Below are 15,541 nucleotides of genomic sequence, written 5' to 3' on the forward strand. Positions count from 1 at the left end.
AGCAGCAACCCGCTGCTGCACCTCCTACAGCAGCACTCGGAAGGCTCCACAGACGGAGGCAGGAGACGAACGGTAATCAGGCACTTACTGCTGCTGCTGCTGCTGCTGTTCCAGCTGCTGCTGAGGGCAAATATGCCTTTTTTCTTCACTACAATGAGCAAATTTACAAAAATTAAATTTAGTTTAGATATTAAATTTGTTTAATAAAAAAATACTTTTTGAATTTGTTCTTGCAGGGAGCTTTGTGGGCGGCCGGCAGCAGCAGCAGGACTGCAGCAGCAAGAGGAAAGGCCCGGAAGGCCTCACCCCTTGCCACAGACAGAGAGGGACAGATTATTGCTGCCAGCAAAGGCAAGCAGCAGCAGCAGCAGCAGCAGCAGCACGGGAGGCAGCGGGGAGCAGAGACAGGCTACTGCAGCGAAGCTGACCAGGCGCTTGACGCAGCAGCAGCAGCAGCGGCAGCAACAGCCCCAGCAGCAGCAGCAACACCACCACCACCAACAGCAGCAGCAGCAGCACCAGCAGCAGCATTTTCGCTCATGACCCCCACAGGGCCCCTTGCCCTCAGCGCTGTGCCGCTGCTGCCAGGGGGGACTTGGCTGCCTTTGCTGCCGCAGCCACATGTCTTTACCCCTCGCTCTGCTGCAGCACGGCAGCTGCGCCAGCAGCAGCAGCAGCAGCAGCAGCAGAAGTTGCAGCTGCAGCAGCAAGTGGTGATGCAGCACCACCCGCAGCAACAAGGGAGACCCGCGGAGGACCAGTGGTCCGCTCTTTCAACAACAGAAACACCCACAAAAGCTTATGAAAACGAATTGCTGCTGCAGCAGCAGCAGCAGCAGCGGCAGGGAGCACAGTTGCTGCGAAGAACAAACAGCAGAGGCATCGGCAAGTGCTATGAAAACGGCGATGACAGAGAATTCCTGCTGCAGCAGCAGCAGCTGCTGCAACCTGTGCAGCAGCAGCGAAACCTCCAGCAGCCGCAACAACTGCAGCAGCAGCAGCAACTGATGTCGCAGCCTTTGTGGAAGCTGCCAGTCACACCGACAGGGCAGAGCCCCAAAATGGCTGTTCCAGTGCAGCAGCAACAGCCGCAACAGCAACAGCTGCAGCGGCAACAGCAGAAGCTGCTGCAGCAGCGGCTGCTGCAGCAGCAGCAACAAGTTGATGGGTCTTACCAACTACCTGCTCAGGGGTACGGCCCTCTTAGCCAGCAGCAGCAAAGGCAGCAACTCCAGCAGCAGGCATCTCTCTTCCTCCCTCGCCAGCAGCAGCAGCAGCTGCAGCAGCAACAGCTGCAGCAACAGCTGCAGCAACAGCAGCAGCAGCAGCAGACGAGGCCAGTCAAGGGCCTGCTGAATCAACGCAACGCCCAGAGCCTGAAGGACTACCTTGGCCAAAGCTATCCAGCTCAACGACAGCAACTGCAGCAGCTGCAGCCGCAACCGCAGCAGCTGCAGCAGCTGCAGCAACAGCAGCAAACACGTCCTGCTGCTGCTGCTGCTGTTAGTCCAGCTGCTGTCTTGCCAGGAAGCTCTCAGGGACTGGACCAGCCGCCCTTGTGGCAACGTAACTTCTTTCAGCAGCCGCGCATGCAGCAGCAACAACTGCAGCAACAGCAGCAGCAGATCTTCCAGCTGCAGCAGCAAGCGATGCGTCAAGGATTCCAGCAGCAGCCCCAACAACTTCGCCAGGCACAGCAGCAGCAACAAATGCTGCTGCAGCAACAGAAGCAGCGGTATCTGCAGCTGCAGCAGCAACAGCTGCAGCAGCAGCAGCTGCAGCAGCTGCAGCACAGTCGAGGGGCCTTTTCCAGGGCCTTTCCCGCCCAGAAGGTGCAGCAGCTGCCCCAGCTGCTGCAGCAGCAGCAGACGGCGCTGCGCCAGCCAGCTGCACCAAGAGCAGCAGCAGCAGCAAATGCTCCTGGCATAACTGCAGCAGGAACGCTGCCGCTGAGGAGCAGCTCCCGTTCTTCGCTTTTGAGTCATTAGCAGCCGTTGCAACAGCTGCAGCAGCAGCAGCTGCAGCAGCAGCATCTGCTGCAGTACCAGCAGCAGCTGCAGCAGCAGCATCTGCTGCAGTACCAGCAGCAGCTGCAGTAGCAGCATCTGCTGCAGTACCAGCAGCAGCTGCAGTAGCAGCATCTGCTGCAGTAGCAGCAGCAACAGCTGCAGTAGTAGCAGCAACAGCTGCAGCAACGGTTGCCGCAAAGTGAATAACCACCAGGAAAGCTTCATAAATCACTTGAATAGTTCTGCGCTCAGCAGCAGCAGCAGCAGCGACACCAGCAGCAACAGCAGCGGCAGCAGCAGCAGCGCACGCTGACAATTGTTTTGGCCTGCGTGGACAGGAAAAAGTGGTTTTCTTCCTGTATGTTTCAAGCTAGCTGTTTTGCAGCAGCTAGCCCTCGAGGCAGCAGCAGCAGCAGCAACAGCTAGCCACCGAGGCAGCTGCAGCAGCAGCTAACCAAGGTGATGTGTGAACAGCTAGCTGCTGCTGCAGCTTTTCAAAGCAACTGCCCACATAAGTGTTTTCTGCAATATCTGCTGCTAAACACCCAGCAAACAGGTGCAGCAGCAGCAACAGCAGCAGCAGCAACAGATTACATATGGGCTTGAGTATTAGCAATGCACGGAAGCGTAGAAGCACCGTCGCTGCAGCAGCTCAATCCTCTAAAAAGCTCAGCGATCTAGCTAGCCAGCTAGATAGCTAGCCAGCTAGATGGCTAGCCAGCAAGATAGCTAGCTAGCTAGTTAGCTGATTGGGTGAACAGATAGCTTCATAGGTAGGTGGATGCATAGAAAGCTAGCTACACAGATACACAGCTAGCTAGCTAGCTGGCTAGCTAGCTACTTGAATAGATAGCTAGGGAGGCAGGCAAATAGCTAGGTACATGCCTAGCTAGCTAGCTATGTACATGCCTAGCTAGCTACCTAGATACATGCCTAGCTACCTAGCTAGGTACATGACTACCTAGCTAGCTAGGTACATGCCTGGCTAGCTAGCTAGGTACATACCTAGCTAGCTAGCTAGCTAGCTAGCTAACGGGTAGGTAGATAGGTAGATTGATGGCTGGCTAGCTATCTAGTTAGGTAGGTAGGTGGATAGATAGCTAGCTAGCTGGATAGCTGGCTAGCTAGAAAGTTAATGGGCTGGATAGCTGCCTTCTGCATGCAGCCGCTATTTGCTTCTGTTGCAGCTGTCCCTGCTGCGGCTGTCGCTGCTGCTGCGGCTGCTGCTGGTGTTGCTGTTGCAACCGCTGGTGCCGCAGCTGCTGCTGCAGCTGCTGCTGCAGCTGCTGCAGCTGCTGCAGCAGCCGCTGCTGTCTCAGGTACTCGTGTTGGTGCTGGTGCTTATGCTGCAGCTGCTGCTGTAACTGCCGCTGCAGCTGCTGCAGCAGCAGCAGCTGCTGCTGCTGTCAGTTCCTTCTTCTGACTGAGTGGAGTGTCACTTCCTGCAGCAGCAAGCGAGGACAGCAGCAAGAGAGTTTGAAGTGCAAAAGAAATAAAATGGAAACAGATAACCAAATAAATTTAATTAATCTATTTACTTTTACAAATTAATAAATTAAACAAACTTTTTAATTAAAACAAGTAAATGAAGACAGGGGGACATAAGAAGCTAACTCACATAATAGATCTTGTGGGGCCCCAGCCTGAGCAGGAGCAGCAGCAGCAGCAGCAGCGGCAGCAGCAGTAGCAGCGGCAGCAGCAGCAGCCAGGAGGCCCTAAATGAGTGATAAGTTTGCTTCTCCTTTGTTTTATTTCAATTCATTTAAATTATAATTGGTTATTTTATTTAATTTATTTTTAATCATAAGTTATTATTTAAAACTTGCCATTTATTTTAAATATTTATTCTGTCTTATTTTGCCTTTCACTCAGCTGCGGGCCCTAAAAATAATATATTCATTTAGTTACTTATTTGCACATTTACCAATTCATTATTATTTATTTATTTATTTATTCATCTATTTATTTATTATTTATTTGTTAATTTACTTATTTATCTCTTGATTTATTATTTATTTATTCATTCGTTTAATTTTTTTTCGTTTCATCTTTTGCCACGAAGGGAATTAAATGGCTGTGTAACTGACTAATTAATTTTTAATTAATTAGATAAGTAAGTAATCAATTAATTAATTGAATATTTATTTATTTATTTATTCATTTATTATTTATTTATTTATTATTTAATTTATTTGTTTTTATTATTTTTGGCTCCAGCGTTTACCCGGGGCGAAGGCCGAGGCGCCTGCAAATCCGCAAAAGAAAGGAAGTCGAGTTTTTTACTTTTAATTAATTAAATAATTCACTTAAGCATTTAATAAATGATTTAAATGCTGCTGCTGCTGCTGCTGCTGCTGTTGTTGCTGCTGCTGCTACTGCTGCTGCTCACCGCGTCTCCCCAGGACACATTCCAAACAGCGCCCAGTTTAGCGGGGCTACGGAGTGGGCCCCCAGCTGCAGCAGCAGCAGCAGCAGCAACAACAACAGCAGTGGCAGCAGCACCAGCAGCAGCAGCAGCAGCAACAGCAGCAGCAGCAGTAACAGCAGTAGCAGCAGCAACAGCATCAGCAGCAGCAGCAGCAGTCAGTGGCAACAGCAGCAGTCAGTAGCAACAGCAGCCGCAGCAGCAACAGCAGCAGCAGCGGACGGCCACTTTAGAGCTGCGAGCTCGTGGCTCCGTGCATGCACGAAGCGGCGATATAAACTGCATTTAAAGTCTTCCGAAGTAATTAATTTTTTCTTTTTTATTTTTTCTTTTTAATGCATTTAACTAATCCAAAACAGCTCCTTTTAATAACGTCTTTTTATTCTCCAGTCAGCCCATAAATGCAGCAAAAGGCGCTTTTTAATGCAGCTTTTTGTTGCATGCATTTGCCTTAAAACACAAAGAGATATAATATATATATTTTATATAATCATACATAGTTATGCATGCATTTGTACAATATATATTTTTATATATATTCATATATAACTATATAAATAAAAGCTTATATATATTTAAGTCAAGCAGTTCTTTAAGTTTTCTCCCCATTCAATATTTTGTGGAGGTATCCGGGTGTACGTACACTCGCGCAGGCGAGAAGAAATACTTGAAAGGACTCACTTTGAATTCTTGCTGAGCCGTTCCAACGACTGTTTTAAAATTGCTTTCTTTTTCACCCTTTTTATTCTTTTCATCCCTTTTATCCCTTTGATCCTTTTTATCTTCTCTTTCGTCTTCCGCCGCCTGCGATTGAGCTGTCTAGACACCGCAGACAAACCCTAATCTGGAGTGTACGCTCACCTGCTGCAGCAGCTCGGAGAAGTCCAGACCCGGCGCTGCGCCGCAAAAGGAGAAAACAAACAAAATAAATAACTAATTTGCATTTAATTTAAATAATTGAATAAAATGGATCCAGTAGGGGAAAAAACGGCGAAAAATAACACTCTTGCTGCCGAGCTGACCATACACCCGAAGCGTCGTGTGCACCCAGTCGCCCTTCCTCGTGTTGCATTCTTCATTTTTATTTTCTTTAATTGCTCGAAATGAAGTATCTTTTTCTATTTCTTCTTTATTTAAAGGCACAAACTCTCCACTGGCGGGCCCTGCAGCTGCGGCGGCCGCCCACGCTGGCAGCAGCAGCGGAGAAAAGTCGAAGAAAGTGAAGAAAAAAGGGAGAAAAAAGCGACAAAACATCTTTAAAACAAATTAAATGGTAGTTTTGTGTTATTTAAATGCCATCAAATGAAAAAAGAAGAAAAAAAAGTGGCGAGAAGCAGTCCGCGGAGGCGCCGTTTTTGCAGGTTTCAGGTGTACAGACACTTCCAAGCCGGCGGTGTCAGTTGTGCGGGGACAACTTTGTTCACTTTTATTTAATTTAAAAACAAATTTTAATTCTTTTTGCAGACATATAATGTCGCAACTGGCACGGAGTGCATTTTAATTCGACTCAGGTCCGCCAGAGCAACAAAAGCTAAACCCTAAACCCTAAACCCTGAAGCAGCTATTTTTGCGTTTTTACCCCGTAGGCGAAATAACGCAGGCCAGTCCTTTCCAGGAGCTTCTTCCGTTTTTTAATTTGCAGTAATATCTTCTTCTTGTTTGAATTTAGTTATGACTTTATTTACAATTCTAATTTTTAGTTTTTGATTTTTGAAAAGAGCGCTAAAGAAAAGCAACGAAAGTTAAGAGAAAAGAAAAGCAGCTTTGGCTGATTGCTGCGGGTATAAGAGACCCCTGGGCGCAGCGCCTAACCCTAAACCCTAAACCCTAAACCCTCGGCCGTCTGAGCTGGACCACTGGTTATCTCTTGGCACAAAGTGGGGCCTTCGGCACGGGGCAGTTTTCTGCAGCTGCTGCGCTAGAGACTTTAGGGTTTAGAAGAGAATTTTTAGAGAGGATAATTAAAAATGAAAAACAAATTTAATTGCATTTAAAATTCAAATGAAAAAAGACAATTACAAATAAATAATAATTTTGAAAGATGGCTCAAAAGGAGGACAAGTAGGGGCGAAGAAAAGCGGCGAAAATGAACTTGCCGTCTTCTGTCAGGACCCTGAACAGACTAGGGTTTAGGCTTTAGGGTTTAGGGTTTAGGGTTTTGGCTGCAAGCTGCACACAAGAGGAGCTCAGGCACCCTCTGGTGTCTGCATTATGATCGAAGCAATGCGAAGAAACACCTCAGGGATCTAAACCCTAAACCCTAAACCCTAAACCCGGAACCCTAATGGCGCAGTACAAAGTGTGCAGCAGCACTGGAGAGTGCTAGAGGGAGGCACAACAAGACACGTTCAACGGGGAAATTAAATAATTGTTTTTGAAATAAATCCAAATAAGAAGTTTTGGTCTTTTTCATTTGGCAGAAGACACAGGACGGCAGCGCATGCATGCTGCTGCTGCTGCTGCTGCCGCTGCTGCTGCGCAGTGCGGCGGTGTTCAGGGTTCTGCAGTTCGTTTGTGTTGTTTGTTCTTTCGTTTTGAAAATAAATATTAAAAAGAAATAAAATGAAATAAAATAAATTGCAAAAGAGTGAGAGCGGGAGCTGCACAGGAGAAGCGGCCGGCAGACTGAAGGCAGCCACGAGCAGTGTAGCTGCTGCTGCTGCTGCTGCTGCTGCTGCAGCACCAGCGGCCGTTGCTGCATGTGGCCCGGAGATCGGCCCCGGAGCTCGTTTTTTGCTTCTTTTTCTTCCACATTTGCTTTTATTGAATAATTAAATGGAATAAGTTCGCAAAAAGGAGAAAAGCAGCACAAACTGGCAACAAAGTCGTGGCTCTGGGGCTGCAGCAGAAGCCCCTCCCCCCCGGCGCTTGCAGATCTGCTGCTGCTGCTGCGGCTGCAACGGCGGCAGCAGCAGCGCTGCTGTTTGTCTCTTTCAAGTTTTATTTCCCAATTCTTTCGAAACACCAACACAAGTGATATGATCTAGCCCAGTCTCTGGCCGCGCGTCCCCTCAGCTCAGCCCAGCAGCAGCCCGCGCCGCGGCAGCAGCCGCAGCAGCAGCAGCAGCAGCAGCAGCAGCAGGCCGGCGGCGCGTACGGAAAAGCGTCGCAGGGGGGCGCGGCGGCCGGCGCCGCTGCGCAGCGGGCGAAGGCGAAGACGCAGGAGGAGCTGCTGCAGGAGAAGGCGCGGAAGTGGCAGCAGCTGACGACGAAGCGGTACAGCTGGCGGCAGCAGGTGGGGTGTACGTACACCGAAAAAGAGCCGATGCCGCCGGAACACCTGCGGAAACTGGTGAAGGACCACGGAGACATGAGCAGCAGGAAGTTCCGGCAGGACCGGCGGGTGTACCTGGGGGCGCTGAAGTTCCTGCCGCATGCAGTCTTCAAGCTGCTGGAAAACATGCCCATGCCCTGGGAGCAGGCGCGGAACGTGGCGGTGCTGTACCACGCGACGGGGGCCATAACTTTCGTAGCAGAAACCCCCTTTGTGATAGAGCCCGTGTACCTGGCGCAGTGGGGCTCCTGCTGGATCTTGATGCGGCGGGAAAAGCGGGACAGAAGGCACTTCAAACGCATGCGCTTCCCCCCCTTCGACGACGAAGAGCCGCCGCTGGACTACGGGGAGAATGTGCTGGCGGTGGAGCCGCTGGAGGCCATCCGGATGGAGCTGGACGAGGAGGAGGACGCGGCGGTGGCGGAGTGGCTGTACTGCAGCAAGCCGCTGCAGCAGCAGCAGCAGCACGTGCCGGGGCCCAGCTACCGGCGCTGGCGGCTGGAGGTGCAGCAGCTGGCCGTGCTGCAGCGGCTCGCGCACCAGCTGCTCTCCGACCTGCAGGACCTCAACTACTTCTACCTCTTCAACCTGGAGGCCTTCTGCACGGCCAAGGCCCTCAACCTCGCCATCCCGGGGGGCCCCAAGTTCGAGCCCCTCTTCAGGGACTCCCAGGAGGAGGAGGAGGACTGGAACGAGTTCAACGACGTCTCCAAAATCATCATTCGCCAGCAAATCCGCACGGAGTACAGAGTCGCCTTCCCCCACCTCTACAACAACAGGCCCCGCTCCGTCGCCCTCCCGCCCTACCACTCCCCCGCGGTTTCTTTCGTCAAGCCCGAAGACCCGGAGCTTCCCGCCTTCTACTTCGACCCCATCATCAACCCCCTCCCCGCCTACAAGACCAACAAGGACTTCGACGCGCTCGCGGGTGTCTAGGGTTTCGGGTTTGGGGTTTGGGCTCGGCTTCGGCTTTGGGGTTTGGGCTCGGGTTTGGGGTTTGGGCTCGGGTTTGGGGTTTGGGCTCGGCTTCGGGTTTGGGGTTTGGGCTCGGGTTTGGGGTTTGGGTTCGGGTTTGGGGTTTGGGCTCGGGTTCGGGTTTGGGGGGGTGGGTGGGCTGGGCGGCGTGGCGTGGGGTTTGAGGGGTTGGTGGCTTCTGGGGCCAGGGTTTCGCGCCGGGCAGGGCTTAGGGTTTGGGGTTTGGGGTTTGGGGTTTGGGGTTTGCGCAGACCCGTCGGTGGTGGAGGGCTTCGAGCTCCCGCGGTGCGTGCGGGCCTTTCTGGAGGAGAGCCCGCTCTGTACAGACACCACGGCGGCGGGGATCTCTCTCTACTGGGCCTGCAGGCCCTTCAACTTGAGGGCGGGGCGCATGCGAAGGGCCCAGGATGTTCCTTTAGTTCAAACTTGGTTTCGAGAACACGCGCCGCAAAACTACCCCGTGAAGGTGCGGGTTTCTTACCAGAAACTGCTCAAGTGCTGGGTGCTGTGCCACCTGCACTCGCGCCCGCCCAAGTCGCTGAAGAAAAGAAACCTCTTCCGCGTCTTCAAAACCACCAAGTTCTTCCAAGTCACCGAAATTGACTGGGTCGAGGCCGGGCTGCAGGTCGCGCGCCAGGGATACAACATGCTCAACCTCCTCATCCACCGCAAAAACCTCAACTACCTCCACCTCGACTACAACTTTAACCTCAAGCCCGTCAAAACCCTCACCACCAAGGAACGCAAAAAGTCCCGGTTCGGAAACGCCTTCCACCTCTGCAGGGAAATCCTCCGCCTCACCAAACTCACCGTCGACTCCCACGTCCAGTTCCGTCTCGGCAACGTCGACGCCTTCCAGCTCGCCGACGGACTCCAGTACATCTTCGCCCACGTCGGACAGCTCACGGGGATGTACCGGTGAGCACTTGCGGAAAAAGCGGCAAACATCTGCAAAAACTCTTTAAAATGCAGAAAATCGCCGGAAATGCCCCCGGCCGCCGCTCCCGAGCTGCCTGTACACCTGAAACCACGCGTTCGCGGCTGTGTTGGCGCTTTCGCAGTAAAGCTCGGGAACTTGTTGAATTTGCGGGGTTTTGCTCGTGACCAGTGCCTTTGTGGGATTTCAGCCGGAGTTGAGCGTTCCAAGTTTCCGGATCGCCCGGAAAGCTGGAGCTCTAGCGGATTGATTTCGGCGGGCGTTTTCGCGCTTTGTGGCTGCAGGTACAAGTACCGGCTGATGCGGCAAGTGCGGATGTGCAAGGACCTGAAGCACCTGATATACTACCGGTTCAACACGGGGCCGGTGGGGAAGGGCCCCGGGTGCGGGTTCTGGGCACCCGGGTGGCGCGTGTGGCTCTTCTTCCTGCGCGGAGTGCTGCCGCTGCTGGAGCGGTGGCTGGGAAACTTGCTGGCGCGGCAGTTCGAGGGGCGCGTGTCGAAGGGCACGGCCAAGACGGTCACGAAGCAGCGCGTGGAGTCCCACTTCGACCTTGAACTCCGCGCCGCAGTCATGCACGACATCCTCGATCTCATGCCCGAGGGAGTCAAGGCTTCGAAAGCAAGAACTATTCTGCAGCACCTTTCCGAGGCCTGGCGCTGCTGGAAGGCCAACATCCCCTGGAAGGTCCCCGGGCTCCCTGCGCCCATCGAAAACATGATCCTCAGGTCACCAAACCCTAAACCCTAAACCCTGGCTCGGGACTGCGGCAGCGGGCGGCTGAGTGTTCAGTGGGATGCGGCGGTTGTTGATTCTAACTTGAATTCTGCTTCAGCTTTGCTTTTCTGAATGAAGTTGAGTTCTGCTAAGTTTGTCCAGAATGGCTTTTCACTTTCGCACTTCTGAATGCAGGCGGAATCTCTTTTTTCAACTTTCTCGTTTCTGCATTAAGTCGAAATCCTTTTCAAGTTTCCATTTTTGAATGAAATCTATTTCAACTTTCTCGTTTTGGAATGAAATGAAACTGTGTTTCAACTTGAACATCTCGGAATGAAGTCGAAATCTTCTCGAACTTGATGTGTCGGATTGACATGAAGTTGTTGTTCAACTTGTGCACTTCTGAGTGGAGTTGTTTTTCAACTTGATCGTTTCTGAATGAAATAAAATTGTTTTTCAACTTGTTCATTCCCGAGTGAAGTGGAAATCTTTTCAACTTTGTTATTTCTGAATGGAACCGAAATCTTGTTCAATATTCTCATTTCTGAATGGAATCGTAATCTCATTCAACTTGTTCACTTCTGAATGAAATAAAAACCTCACTCAACTTGTTCACTTCTGAATGAAATAAAAACCTCATTCAACTTGTTCACTTCTGAATGAAATAAAAACCTCACTCAACTTGTTCACTTCTGAATGAAATAAAAGCCTCATTCAACTTGTTCATTTTTGAACGGAGCCTCTCTTTTCCGCATTCGTCACTGCGGAACGAAACGTCTCTGGATTTCCCGCGTTTGAGTCCGGGAGCAGAAAGTTCGCAGCAGCGCGTGGACGTTGCGCCTGCAGCTGCATGCATTTGCGTGCATTTGCATGCATTTGCGCCTATTTGCACGTATTTGCACGTATTTGCACGTATTTGCACGTATTTGCATGTACTTGCACGCGTTTGCATGCACGTGCATGCAGCTGCACGGTGTGCACGGGCGTGGCTGGGCGCAGGTACGTGAAGATGAAGGCGGACTGGTGGACGAACGCGGCGTACTACAACCGCGAGCGAATCCGGCGGGGCGCGACGGTGGACAAAACAGTTTGCAGAAAGAACTTGGGGCGGCTGACGCGGCTGTGGCTGAAGGCGGAGCAGGAGCGGCAGCACGCGTACCTGAAGGACGGCCCGTACTTGAGCGGCGAGGAGGCGGTGGCGATCTACACGACTGCGGTGCACTGGCTGGAGTCCCGGAGGTTCACGCACATTCCATTTCCGCCTCTGAACTACAAACACGACACCAAGCTGCTGGTGCTCGCGCTCGAGAGGCTCAAGGAGTTCTACTCCGTGAAGAGCCGGCTCAACCAGAGCCAGCGCGAGGAGCTGGGGCTGATCGAGCAGGCCTACGACAACCCCCACGAGGCTTTGTCGCGGATCAAAAGGCACTTGCTGACGCAGCGAGCCTTCAAGGAACTGCGCCTCGAGTTCATGGACCTCTACTCCCACCTGGTCCCGATCTACGAGATCGACCCTCTCGAGAAGATCACAGACGCGTACCTGGACCAGTACCTTTGGTACGAGGGCGACTCGCGGCATTTGTTTCCCTCTTGGGTCAAACCCGCAGACGCAGAGCCCCCTCCGCTGCTGGTGTTCAAGTTCTGCCAGGGCATCAACAACCTCACTGACGTCTGGAACACCGCGGACGGCGAAACCCTCGTGCTCCTCGAAAGCAAGTTCGAAAAGGTCGAACCCCAATTCAGGGTTTGGGGTTTCGGGGTTCGGGGTTCGCCGCAGGGGGCGCGGGCTGCGCGCGCTTCGTCCGCGGCGCGCTGGCCTGGGGTTTAGGGTTTGGGGTTTGGGGGCCGCGCTCCCGCAGCGAAGGCAGAGCGCACCAACAGTCGCCCCCCCCGCTGCTGCTGCTGCTGCTGCTGCTGCTGCAGGTGTACGAGAAGGTGGACCTGACGCTGCTGAACCGGCTGCTGCGGCTGATCGTGGACCACAACATCGCGGACTACATAACGGCGAAGAACAACGTGGGCGTGAGCTTCAAAGACATGTCGCACGTGAACTCCTTCGGACTCATCCGCGGCCTCCAGTTCTCCTCCTTCGTCTTCCAGTACTACGCCCTCGTCCTCGACTTGCTGCTGCTGGGCCTCACCCGCGCCACCGAGATCGCGGGCCCCCCGGCGCTCCCGAACGAGTTTCTTTCCTTCCCAGACGTCCAGACCGAGACCCGCCACCCCATCCGCCTCTACTGCAGGTAGCTGCCTGCCTGGCTGCTGGCTGGCTGGCTGGCTGGCTAGCTAGCTGGCGGGCTAGCTGGCTGGCTAGCTGGATAGCTAGCTGGCGGGCGGGCCAGCTGGCTAGCTAGCTGGCTAGCTGGCGGGCTTGCTGGCTGGCTGGGGGGGGCGGCGGGGGAGCTCGCTCCGCATGGGGGCTGGCTGGCGGGCTGGATGGCTGGGCACCTGGGGAGCTCGCTGGCTCGGGAGCTAGCTAGCTAGCTAGCTAGCTAGCTAGCTAGCTGCCCAGCTAGCTAGCCAGCTAGCTAGCTAGGTTGGCTAGCTGGGGGGCTGGCTCTTGAATGGTGTGGTGTGTGTGTGTTTGGGTGTCTGTACACCGCAGGTACATTGACCGGTTTTGGGTGGTGTTCAAATTCACAAAAGAAGAAAGTCGAGATTTAGTCCAAAGATATCTGACGGAGAACCCGGACCCCAACAACGAAAACGTCGTGGGATATCCCAACAAGACTTGCTGGCCCAGGGACTGCAGAATGCGCAGGTAAGCCCTAAACCCTAAACCCTAGCCGTCCGCAGCAGGGGGTCCGCGGGGTCTTCGAGTCTTCGACTTCGGTCCCACAAGTCCATTTCTTTTGGAAACTTTTGAAAATTGGGTTTCCTGAAGTTCAGGAATTGCTGAAATGGTTTTTTTGTGTTCAAACTTAAAAGTGGAAAACATGAAAGTTCTCTCTTGCTGCTGCACCTTCCCACGAACACCGAGGGCAGCAAATAGCTTTTCTTTGCTGCTTCCATGTCTTTTAAAATTAAGCAGATACATCCACAAGACCTGCACCTACTGCTGCTGCTCTGTCGCTGCTGCTGCTGCTGCTTTTTCTGCTGCCGCTGCTGTTTCTGCTGCTGCTGCTCTGTCTGCTGCTGCTGCCCTTTCTGCTGCTGCTGGATATAGTCACTCTGCACAACCATTGGAGCGGCGGGATGCAGGGGGCCTGAATTGCTGGAGTTGTGTTTGTTCGTTTGTGGGGTTAGGATGAAGCGGGACGTGAATCTGGGTCGGGCAGTGTTTTGGGAAATGGCGAACCGGCTGCCGCGGTCTTTGGCAACGCTGAACTGGACTTCTTCTTTCGCGTCAGTGTACTCCGTAGACAATCCGAACTTGCTGTTCAGCATGGGGGGCTTTGAGTGTCGGATTTTGCCGAAAGTGCGGCTACAGACGGAGCAGTTTCTGCAGCGGGAGGGGGTCTGGAAGCTGCAAAACGAGTCCACGAAAGAAATGGCGGCGCAGGCCTTCCTGAAAGTCGGAGAAGACGGCATGCGGAGGTTCGAAAACAGAGTCCGCATGGTCTTGATGTCCAGCGGGGCCACGACGTTCACGAAGATCGCGAACAAGTGGAACACCACTTTGATATCGCTGATGACTTACTTCCGGGAGGCGGTGGTGCACACGGAGGCGCTGCTGGACTTGCTGGTGAAGTGCGAAAACAAAATCCAAACGCGCATCAAAATCGGACTCAACTCCAAAATGCCTTCCCGCTTCCCCCCCGTGGTCTTCTACACGCCCAAGGAGCTGGGGGGGCTGGGCATGCTGTCCATGGGGCACATTTTGATTCCCCAGTCCGACTTGAGGTACAGTCAGCAGACAGAGTCGGGGATAACGCACTTCAGGTCGGGGATGTCTCACGAGGAAGACCAGCTCATTCCCAACTTGTACAGATACTTGCAAACGTGGGAAAGCGAGTTCGTTGAGTCGCAGCGCGTGTGGGCTGAGTACGCGTTGAAACGCGCGGAAGCTGCTGCGCAAAGTCGCAGATTGACTCTGGAGGATCTCGAAGACAGCTGGGATCGCGGGATCCCGAGGATCAACACTTTGTTTCAGAAAGATCGCCACACGCTCGCCTACGACAAGGGCTGGCGAGTCCGCGAGGACTTCCGCCAGTTCCAGCAGCTCAAAGCCCACCCCTTCTGGTGGACTCATCAGAGGCACGACGGCAAACTCTGGAACTTGAACAATTACCGCACTGACATGATCCAGGCCCTCGGGGGAGTCGAAGGCATCCTCGAACACACCCTCTTCAAGGGCACCTACTTCCCCACCTGGGAGGGGCTCTTCTGGGAAAAGGCCTCCGGGTGGGCGTTTAGGGTTTAGGGTTTAGGGTTTAGGGGCTGGGGGCTGGGGGTGGGGGGTGGGAGGGGAGCGGGGAGGAACTCGGAGGGTTGGGGGTTGGGGTTTGGGCTTGGTTGGGAGGGTCGTTGGGGCTTGGAGCACGGTTTAGGGTCTAGGGTTTAGGGTTTAGGGAGGGTTTGCTTCCAGATTCGAGGAGAGCATGAAGTACAAGAAATTGACCAACGCGCAAAGATCCGGATTAAACCAAATCCCTAATAGGCGGTTCACGCTTTGGTGGTCCCCCACAATCAACAGGGCCAACGTCTACGTCGGGTTCCAGGTGCGAGGGTTTAGGGTTTAGGGTTTAGGGTTTGGGAATGCTCCGGCGGGCCGCCACGGTGGCGGTGGCGGCTGGAAGCTCATTTGAGAGGCCGGGGGAACTACAGCGTTGCAAGGCTGGCTTGACAGTTTAGGAACTAGGGTTTAGTGTAAGGGTTTAGGGTTTAGGGTTTAGGGTTTTCGCGCAGGTGCAACTGGACTTGACGGGCATTTTCATGCACGGGAAGATTCCGACTTTGAAGATATCTTTGATTCAAATCTTCAGAGCTCACTTGTGGCAAAAAGTCCACGAGTCAATTGTAATGGACTTGTGCCAAGTAAGAGGGTTTGCAAAAAGAGAAAAAGGACAAAAGAAAGGGTTTGGGCCCCTGCAGCTGCTGGATCACGCAGTGGACTATAGGTCACGACTTGGTTTTGAGGGTTTAGTCGCGGGTTTTGAGGGTTTGCGGTTTCTGGGGCAGCAGTTGGCTCTCTACGTGTTTTTTTCGTTGTTTCTTTGGTGGTTTTGCCTGATATTTTGGTCCTAGGGTTTAGGGTTTAGGGT

The 15,541-nt window shown here is 53.1% G+C and overlaps 2 protein-coding genes across 2 annotated transcripts in view; both read left to right on the forward strand.

Annotated features, from left to right (window-relative positions):
- The window catches only part of ETH_00015535 (uncharacterized protein), a gene marked incomplete at both ends in the record, with an annotated part of 4,014 nt that extends 2,026 nt beyond the window's left edge, over positions 1 to 1,988 (forward strand). Inside the window, one exon of the mRNA XM_013376071.1 lies at positions 237 to 1,988. Within this exon, the coding sequence (XP_013231525.1) occupies positions 237 to 1,988 (1,752 nt within the window). The remainder of the gene's footprint in view (positions 1 to 236) is intronic.
- Positions 1,989 to 6,475: 4,487 nt separating this feature from the next.
- On the forward strand, positions 6,476 to 15,314 carry ETH_00015540 (Splicing factor Prp8, related; the record flags this gene model as incomplete). Its single annotated transcript, XM_013376072.1, has 10 exons — positions 6,476 to 6,495; positions 7,450 to 8,636; positions 8,935 to 9,601; positions 9,905 to 10,348; positions 11,337 to 12,063; positions 12,261 to 12,580; positions 12,943 to 13,098; positions 13,584 to 14,681; positions 14,866 to 14,998; positions 15,186 to 15,314. Coding segments are annotated over 10 exons (4,881 nt in total), but the record flags the coding sequence as incomplete, so codon positions are not given.
- Positions 15,315 to 15,541: the final 227 nt, after the last annotated feature.

The sequence above is a fragment of the Eimeria tenella genome, genomic scaffold, assembly GCF_000499545.2.
Source record: "Eimeria tenella Houghton genomic scaffold, Eth_scaff31, whole genome shotgun sequence".
NCBI lineage: Eukaryota > Apicomplexa > Conoidasida > Eucoccidiorida > Eimeriidae > Eimeria > Eimeria tenella.